At 47.2% G+C, this 10316-nt stretch overlaps 1 protein-coding gene across 2 annotated transcripts in view; it reads right to left on the minus strand.

Annotated features, from left to right (window-relative positions):
- Nucleotides 1-10316, minus strand: part of MYOF (myoferlin) — a 171706-nt gene that overhangs the window by 143287 nt on the left and 18103 nt on the right. For both annotated transcript variants that reach the window (XM_025396191.1, XM_025396190.1), the window contains exon 2: nucleotides 2996-3051. In XM_025396191.1, coding sequence (XP_025251976.1) covers nucleotides 2996-3051 — 56 coding nt within the window. The remainder of the gene's footprint in view (nucleotides 1-2995; nucleotides 3052-10316) is intronic.

Here is a 10316-nt window from a genome sequence, read left to right on the forward strand (position 1 = left end):
GGGAGGCTGAGGCAGGAGAATCACTTGAACCCGGGAGGTGGAAGTTGCAGTGAGCCGGGATTGCACCATTGCACTCAAGCCTGGGCAACAAGAGCGAAACTCCATCTCAAAAGAAAAAAGAAAAAAAAGAACACACCCGCCACCAGCAATCCCAGTGGGTTTGGGGTTGACATTTCATTTGTGTTTGGTTTCAGTTATATAACAGTTTACTTGATAAGTACATCTGGAATACGAAAGGAAAAGGAAAAAAAATGTTGGAAACAAAATGGAATAAGATGGCTGATTCCCTGCAGAGGACATGGCAACTCGCACGAGAGCACATCTCTCTCTGCGATTGGTCATGTGGCTTGATCTCAAATATAAAGAGACGAGTTGGGATGATTCAAAATCTGAAGTAGGGAGCACTCTCACATAAATGTATTTTTTATTTGCTTTACTCTTAGAGTTCTGTGTCAGGTACTAGGAATCCGCAGTGACCAACCCAAGGGGTCTCTTGCTCTCATGGAGCTTGTAGTCCAGCTGACTGTGTTCTGGGTTCTGGAGAAATTACAGATAAGTGGAATTCCCTCTCAACCTGCCTGAGACCTACCGGGCGTTTCAGAAAGGCACTAAAAAGGCTGGTCCAGTGGCTCACGCCTGTAATCTCAGCACTTTGGGAGGCCAAGATGGGAAAATGGCTTGAGCCCAGGAACTCAAGACCAGCCTGGGCAACATAGCAGGATGTAATCTCTACAGACGTTTTTTAAAATTAGCTGGGCATGGTGGCTTATACCTGTAGTCCCAGCTATTCAGGAGGCTAAAGCAGGGGGATCGCTTGGGCCCGGGAGATCGAGGCTGCAGTAAGATGTGATTGCACCACTGCACTCCAGTCTGGGTGACAAAGCGAGACCCTGTCTTTTTTTAATTTAAAAAAAAGAAAAAAAAAAAGGGCCAGGCGCGGTGGCTCACGCCTGTAATCCCAGCCCTTTGGGAGGCCGAGGCAGGCAGATCACGAACCATCCTGGCTAACACGGTGAAACCCCGTCTCTACTAAAAATACCAAAAATTAGCCGGGCGTGGTGGCGAGCGCCTGTAGTCCCAGCTCCTTGGGAGGCTGAGGCAGGAGAATGGCGAGAACTCAGGAGGCGGAGCTTGCGGTGAGCCGAGATCTCGCCACTGTACTTCGGCCTGGGCAACATAGTGAGACTCCGTCTCAAAAATAAATAAGTAAATAAAAAATAAAAAACGCTAGGCTTGGTGACTTACACGTGTAATCCCAGCACTTTGGGAGGCCAAGCGGGTGGATCACCTGAGGTCGAGACTTCGAGACCAGCCTGATCAACATGGAGAAACCCCGTTTCTACTAAAAATACAAAATTAGTTGGGCGTGGTGGCACATGCCTGTAATCCCAGCTACTCAGGAGGCTGAGGCAGGAGAATCGCTTGAACCGGGGAGACAGAGGTTGCGGTGAGCAACCTGCACTCCAGCCTGGGCAACAAGAGTGAAACTCTGTCTCAACCCCCCCGCCCCGCAAAAAACAAACAAACAAACAAAAAAAACAAGGCATTAAAAAGTTTTTTGTTTCACTTCATTCAAGGATAAAAGGTCTAGCCAGGCGCAATGGCTTACACCTGTAATCCCAGCACTTTGGGAGGCTGAAGCAGGTGGATCACTGGAGCTCAGTAGTTCAAGACCAACCTGGGCAATACAGCAAAAGCCCATCTCTACAAAAAAACTTAGTTGGGGTGTGGTGTGCGCTTGTGGTCCCAGCTACTCAGGAGGCTGAGGTGGGAGGATCACCTGAGCCCAGGAATTCAAGGCAGTATTGAGCTTTAATCATGCCACTACACTCCAACCTGAGGGAGACTCTGTCTCAAAATAAAAATAAAAATAAAAAGATAAGGGTCTAGTCCGTATCTTACAGAGATTGAAACTAGTTGGGAGAGAAAGATGGGTGGGTGGAGGGGAGCTTTCATGGCCTGGTGACTTGGTGAAAATAACAAAGACATTCATTACTGCTCTAGTCCAGGGAGGTTTGACTCAGCTTTTGAAAAACACAATGGAGCTGGCCATCAACTATTAAACAGTTAAAGTTTCATGAATAATTGGGTGGTTTAAAAAAATGAGAGAGAGAGAGTAGGAAAATCCTATTCTGTGGGAAGAATTAAATTGTTTCACATATTTGTGAAAATATTAAACACTGAAATACTCCTAAAATAGATATAAGGTCAACAGCTGGGGGAGGTAAATAAGTTATATATCTTCAGTAGAATATTACACAGTCATTAAAATACTTCTGAATTGAATGATAAGGGCATATGCTCAGGATATAATAGTAAGAAAGTGTAGGAGAGGAAATCATTTGCTATATGATGCTAGTTTGTGTATCAGACGTCAGATTTTATTAAATACATTCCTCCAATAAACACTTGGTGATACATCACAGATGTTAATAGTAGGTGCCTCTACACAGTGGGACCCAAGTTAATTTTTTAATGATTAACTGAAGTTTCCAAAAATTTCCACATGAAGTATATTGGACATCGCTTTTATCAACATAAAAACAATATATGTCATTACCCAGCTAGACACACAGAGAATCATGTGATATACTCTTGATTTGTCACATGCAGATATGTTTTTAATTATGAGGCCTTCCTTCTGAGACTCTGGAGATGATCTAATCCCATCCTTGCTCTACACATGTGCCCCAGATATGCAGTGTAAGTGGACCAAGCCCACATAGCAAGCTCATGGCGGTGCCTGGTAAGAACTCAACTCCCTTGTCAGTCCAGGCTTCCCTCGCCATGCCACTGCTGTACAGAAGATGGTCGCTGGTAAGCTACTGTCCTTGAACTGCCCTGCTCTCTTGGTGAGCACAAAGGGAAATGGAGTGGGTGGGGGTGAAATGTAGAGATTCTCCTTCCAAAGGGAAGAGATAACCTCTTACCCAAAGATAGGACAAGCAGAGATAACTTATCTATTAAAACAAAGTTGAAAAAATGATGAAGTCACCTCATTCCAGACAGGGTTCAATTCATTATCAACTTTCTTTGTTTTCTTTTTCTCATCTGCAAAAGAGATAAAGGAAGAGACAGCAATCATTTATAAAAAATTAAAGAGCATGGGCCATTCATTTATTCTAAGAACATTACCCAAAGGCCTACTTGTGCCCACATTTCCCCATTCATCTGCTTAGGATGGGAGTTTACCTGAATCACAGTTTTCCAAATGAAATGGCCTTTTCTGGTCTACAAGATTTTCCCATCTCCAGGTCTACATGGAGTTAAGGGATGCGATGTTCTGCCCTTCCCTCACCAAGGCTACCCAGAGCCTCTGCATCTCCGGCTTGCCGTAGAAAGAAGCCAACAAAGCTAACCTCTGAGATGCTGATATTGCTATTTTATAGGCAAGGATATTGAGGATCAAAGAGTTAAGACATTTATCTGAGCTCACACCTGGCAGTGAGGCCCTGCTTTAAACCTGGAATTTCAGCTTTGAAGCTCATGCTGCTTCTAAGTGTGCTAAGACGCCAGCACAGCTCCAGTATCAAGCTGGACTCCCTCCCATAGGCTTCGGTACAAGGTCATAAGCAGATGAACACTTTCTAGGACTCGCAGATAATTTGGGGCTTCCTTTTCTCTGAGGCCATCTTTTCTGCAGACATAAGGTCTTTCTTCTCTGTGTCTGAGCCTGGACAGTACCCCACCTGGATGAGCACACGAGTAATTCAACTTTAAGCAAGTACTTAAAGTTTCCTTGTAGCAATGTCCAAAGAGCAGAGGCTTCTCTTGGGTCCCCAAGTCCTCAAATACCTACCCAAATAAAAGCTAATCTTTGCGCACAAAATACTTTGTAAGCGTTATCTCATCTAACCTTTTTTTTTTTTTTTTTTTTTTTTTTGAGACAGGGTCTCATGCTGTCGCCCAGGCTGGAGTACAGCAGCGCTATTTCAGCTCACTGCAACCTCTGCCTCCCGGCTCAAGCGATCCTCCCACCTCAGCCCCCCATGTAGTTGGGACCACAGGTGCACACCACCACGCCCAGCTAATTTTTCTACTTGTTTTTTCAGTAGAGATGGGCTTTCGCCATGTTGTCCAGGCTGGTCTCAAACCCCCGAGTTCAAGTGATCCACCTGCCTCAGCCTCCCAAAGTGCTGGGATTACAGGTGTGAACCACTGCGCCTGGCCTTCATCTAATCTTAAAAGCCTAGGAGGAGCCAGGTGAGGTGGTGTGGTGCATGCTTGTAGTCCCAGCACTTATGGAGGCCAAGGTGGGAGGATTGCTTGAGCCTAGGAGTTCAAGACCAGCGTAGGCAACATAATGAAACCCCATCTCTACAAAAATACAATTAGCTCTGTGTGGTGGCACATGCCTATAGTTCCAGCTACTCAGGAGGCTGAGGTGGGAGGATCCCTTGAGCCCAGGAGGTCAAGGCTGCAGTGAGCCAAGATCATACCACTGCACTCCAGCCTGGGAAACAAAGCAAGACCCTGTCCAAAAAACAAAAATAAAATAAAATATAAAAACCCTAGGAGGTAAGTAATTACTATTTTCATCCCCCTTTCACAGCTAAGGAAACTGAGAAGCTGAGTAACATTCAAAGTCACCCAGTTGGTTGGGTGCGGTGGCTCACACCTGTAATCCCAGCACTTTGGGGGGCTGAGGCGGGCAGATCACTTGAGGTCAGGAGTTTGAGACCAGCCTGGCCAACATGGTGAAACCCCATTTCTACTGAAAATACAAAAATTAGTCAGGCGTGGTGGCGGGTGCCTGTAATCCCAGCTACTCAGGAGGCTGAGGCAGGAGAATCACTTGAACCCAGGAGGCAGAGGTTGCAGTAAGCCGAGATCGTGCCACTGCACTCCTGCCTAAGGGATGGAGCGAGACTCAGTCTCAAAACAAAAAACAAGTAAGTCACCCAGTTAATAAATGGTCCTGCTAGGATTTGAGACCCAGGCAGTCTCACATTGGTGGCCACACTTTGAATCACTCCTCAGCCTTTGCTTCTCCTTTACTGCTGTGGAATGTAGGAGGTAGTGGGTTTTGTTTAGCTAATGTCACATTGCTTTGGCTCCCAGCACACAGCTGCCTGTGGGACTAACCACCTCATTCTTCCAAGACCTCAGCATAGTAAGGCTGTGAGTCATGGCCCTCACTCTGCTAAGCATTAACTTTTCCACTTGAGAGGGCAACACACAGCCCAATGGTTTCCCTTCCTAAGCTTCAGCATGACGCTACTCGTCGGCTTGTGCCCAGACCTATCCTGGCTGGTTCTGCCTGTGCTCTCTCTATGTGACCTACACAGCCCCTCACTGCATCTGACTCTGAGGTCCCCTAGAAGCTGTCCTGAAACTTCCCCTCCCACACTTCCATTTTGACCCCACCCATCCCTCTCCTCCTCTAACAGAAACTCCCAATCCTCCTCTCTGGTTACAGTATAATAAAGTGCTCTTGAGAGAAAGAGGAGACATGCAAAGAATTTTTAACTTAAATAGAACTGGACAAAATGGTTTCTATGTGTAATTGTAGCTGCTCCCTCTACAGAATCATCTCTAGGTGCCAGGCTGTGCATTCTACCGCAGTGTCTCTAACCATTGAGACAATTCTTCGAGGTAAACATGGTCATTCCCATTTCTCAGCCAAGAAAATGGAGAGTAGTTAACCTGCCTTCGATCACACAACTAATAAGGAAACAGAGCCAGATTTTGAACTACATCCCTCTGGCTCCAAAATCTGTGGTTGTGCGTGTTTGCCACCAGACCACAGTGCCTTTTTGGAAGCTGTCGGAAATGCTGGATAATGAAGATGCATAAATATAACGTGTGTGACGGGCTTGGCATCTTGGAAAATGTCCATAAGGAAGTTCATGGTCACTTTCCAGGGTATCCTGAAACTCTCCAAGATTATTTGCTCTCATACACAAAATATTGCATCTGTGAATTTTCTTGGAGGAAAGAGCTCATTGTTCTCATCAGATTCTCAAATGTGTTAGTGACCTTGAAAAAGGTTAGGAATCCTCGCATTCAACAAGCATGAAATAGTTCCACCAATCTCCCTCTACCTTACCACTACCCCTGCTCCCATAACCGGGGCTTGGGGGGTGGAGAACTGAGTCACAAAGGAGTGGATCTGGACCCTGAGACCATGGCAGTCCTTCAAGAGAGAAGACAGGCGATTCCAAGAAGTACAAGCAAGAAGGGAAAGCAAGGAGAAGGCAGCAAATAGTGCAATAGAAACTGAGCACCCGGGCTTGGGGTAGGATTTGCATCACTGAAAGATGGCACTGAAGCAAAATTCCAGTCTCCAAGTCCCCAAGACTCCAACCAGGGAGCCAAGGCAGGGACAAGGGCTCCAGGTAGATCACAGAAAAAAACAGCACTTGTCAACATGAAACGAGTCCCAAACCTGGTTCCTGACCTAGGAAACAGAGTACACGGAAGACTCGCTGCAAGCTACCTTGACGCCAAGCCTGGGACCACGGATCCTCTCTGCCCTCAGGAGGGACAGGATTGTTCCAGAGTCAGCAGATGGGGAGTGTGAAAAGATTCATTTGTTCATTCTTTCATTCACAAACATTTATTAAGCATCCATTGCGTGCCAGTAACAGGAAACAGAAGAGTGTAAGATAGTTCTTAGTCTTAAAAAGTTCCACAGGCTGGCCGGACATGGTGGCTCACGCCTGTAATCCTAGCACTTTGAGGGGCTGAGACGGGTGGATTGCCAGAGCTCAGGAGTTCGAGACCAGCCTGGGCAACATGGTGAAACCCTGTCTCTACTAAAATACAAAAAACATTAGCCAGGCATGGCGGTGGACGCCTATAGTCCCAGCCACTCAGGAGGCTGAGGCAGGATAATTGCAGTGAGCCAAGATCGAGCACTGCACCCTAGCCTGGGTGACAGAGCGAGACCCCATCTCCAAAAAAAAAAAAAAAGTTCCACAGGCCAAGTGCAGTGGCTCATGCCTGTAATCCCAGCACTTTGGGAGGCTGAGGCAGGAGGATCACCCGAGGCCAGGAGTTCGAAGACCAGCCTGGCCAACCTGGTGAAACCCCATCTCTACAAAAGACACAAAATTTAGCCCTGCATGGTGGCGGGCACCTGTAATCCCAGATACTTGGGTGACTGAGGCAGGAGAATTCCTTGATCCTGGGAGGCGGAAGTTGCAGTGAGCCCAGATCGTGCCATTGCACTCCAGCCTGGCAACAAGAGCAAAACATCAAAAAATAAAAGAAAAGAAAAGAGAAGAAAAGAAAAGAAAAGAAAAGAAATAGCAAAAATCTCCACCATGCTCTTGCCTATCTCATTCTCATCCTGAAGTTCCTTCCTGCCTGTCAGAGGGGGAATAAACAGAAATAATGACTGGTCAGCTCAGGCCAAGAGACCTCAGAGCTTAGCCCACAGAAATGGTTCACTGAGTGAGTTCTTCCGCAAACATTAGTCAGCTCCTTCATTCTTCCACCCAACAAATGTTTGTGAAATGGTGCTTGCCAGGCACTGAGCTGAGCACTGTAGGAGACACAAAAATACCCAAGACATGGTTCCTGCCCTCAAGGGGTCTAGTGGGGAGGGGAAATGTGGCTATAGGGGACTGATAGAGAAAGGACTTCAGTTGCTATCAGAGGGGTATCAATGCACAGGCAAATTCAGAGGAAAGAAAGGTGACTTCAGGCTGTGTGCACAGAAGCAGAGGCTGAACTAGATGAGAATTCGAGGACAATGAGGGGTTGGAAATGTGGCGCCAGAAGACTAGCTCACTCCAGTAGACGCAATAGGGTGGGTGGATCAGGCATGGAGGAGGGAGAACCAGTTACGTCACATCTGGGGGACACTCCAGGACCCAACTGGCTGGAACCAAAGAGTGTAGAAGTGGGTAGGGGGCAACTGGGCTTTGTGGGAAGGTTATGGTCTCACTGTGAAGCCTCAAGTACCAGGCTAAGCCTCATTTGGCCGATATAAGTACTTAAAGGTGGAGGGTATTAGAAACTGGATTTTATGACTTCAAAAAGTTTATAACCCATGAGGAAAATCCAAGTGGCCCAACAATTCTCCCATCACATGTTCCTGAACACACGATTCAATTGTGTGTTGAAAACAAAGGGGAATGGCTGAGTCCAGGCAGATGCCAGTTGACCACAGACCAGGTGGAGCTATTCAACCAGAACTTCCTGCAGCTCCTGGCACTCACCGTGTGAGGCTGATGCTAACGGTACTACCCCTAGGGGACGCTCACTGCAGGCTGGGCATTGCTAAGCCCCCCACCTTTTTTTTTTTTTTTTGAGTTAGAGTCTCACTCTGTCATCTAGGCTGGAGTGCAGTGGCGCGATCTTGGCTCACTACAGTCTCTCTCCTGCCTCAGCCTCCTGAGTAGCTAGGATTACAGGTGTGTACCACCACGCCCAGCTCATTTTTATATTTCTAGTAGAGACTGGGTTTCCCCATATTGGCCAGGCTAGTCTCCAACTCCTGACCTCAAGTGATCTGCTCACCTTGGCCTCCCAAAGTGCTGGGATTACAGGCGTGAGCCACCACGCCTGGGCTGCTAAGCCCTTCACATGCATCATTTCATTGAATCCTCCTGGCAAGCCTATGAGGTAGGCACTGTTATTATCCTCAGTTTGCAGACAAGCAAAGAGAGCCCCAGAATGCTTAGGTAATTTGCCAAAGATCACAGGGCTAGGACGAAGTCCTCTAACCAGGTCTAGTATGACTCCTGAGCCCATGCATTTAACCACTGCACCTCCCATTTCCCTAGCTAACAAGGAAAAACTAAGCGGCTGGCATTGGCTCCTACCCTTCTGGAGAAACCCAGCTCAATCTCTTCCAAGAAGGAGGCTCTGATGTTTATCAAAATGTGTATATGTTACCTTTTATTGAACACCTATTCTCACACATAAACACATCAGGCAAAAAAAAAAGTAGATAATTATTTTTCTTATCAGCAGCCAGTCACGTATTTATATTAGTCAATTATTTGATTCTACCTCTTTAAAAAAAAAAAAAACAGGTTAAAACTGCAGGCACTGAACATCAAATTGAATAACAGGAAACTCCCTCTCCTTTCTCCACATTACCTATCCTTCAACCTGGCTCCAGTGTCTAATTTTATGAAGATGACTGTTTCTTCCTATGGAAAGAAATCAAATACTTTCAGCCCAGAACATAACAACTGACTCAAATGCAGGGCACACTCTGAGTGTGCTCAAGGGCTCAAGTCATTCTTTGGGACATTTCCTGTTTTCCGATTAGCTACGCCTGCCTCTCACTCAGTTCTGTGGAGGTCACCACTGCAGTAATTAACCCCAATGCCAGCCTCCGAACAAGGTTTCCAGGAGAACTGAACAGCTCTCTTAGTCAAACCGCCCGCCCTCCTGCACAGAACCATTTCCTTTGCTTTTCACTTACCAGCCAGTGTGTCAGACCCTTAATGAAAATGCCTGGCCCAGTGTGGTGCTCACACCTGTAATGCCAACACTTTGGAAGGCCAAGGCCAAAGGATCGCTTGAGTACAGGAGTTCAAGACCAGCCTGGACAACATAGTGAGACTTTGTCTCTACAAAATATCTTTTTTTTTTTTTTTAAATGAGAGGGAATCTCACTCTGTCACCCAGGATCTAGTGTAGTGGTGCAATCTCGGCTCACTGCAACCTCCGCCTCCTGGGTTCAAGTGATTCTCCTGCCCCAGCCTGCCGAGTAGCTGAGAGTACAGGCACCCACCACCACATCTGGCTAATTTTGTATTTTAGTAGAGGCGGGGGTTTCACCATTTTGGTAGGGCTGGTCTCGAACTCCTGACCTCAAATGATCCACCCATCTCGGCCTCCCAGTGCTGGGATTACAGGCATGAGCTACCATGCCCGGCCCATCTCTACAAAATATTTAAAAATGAACCAGGCATACTGGCTTGCACCAATAGTCCCAGCTACTCAGGAGGCTGAGGTGGGAGGATTGCTTGCGCTTGGGAGGTCAAGGCTGCATGGCCACACCCCTGTACTTCATCCTGGGTGACAGAGCAAGACCCTGTCTCAAAAAAAAAAAAAGGCCGGGCGCGGTGGCTCAAGCCTGTAATCCCAGCACTTTGGGAGGCCGAGACGGGCGGATCACGAGGTCAGGAGATCGAGACCATCCTGGCTAACACGGTGAAACCCCGTCTCTATTAAGAAATACAAAAAACTAGCCGGGCGAGGTGGCGGGCGCCTGTAGTCCCAGCTACTCGGGAGGCTGAGGCCGGAGAATGGCGTGAACCCGGGAGGCGGAGCTTGCAGTGAGCTGAGATCCGGCCACTGCAGTCCAGCCTGGGTGACAGAGCGAGACTCCGTCTCAAAAAAAAAAAAAA

This window comes from Theropithecus gelada, chromosome 9 (assembly GCF_003255815.1).
Source record: "Theropithecus gelada isolate Dixy chromosome 9, Tgel_1.0, whole genome shotgun sequence".
Classification (NCBI taxonomy): Eukaryota; Metazoa; Chordata; class Mammalia; order Primates; family Cercopithecidae; genus Theropithecus; species Theropithecus gelada.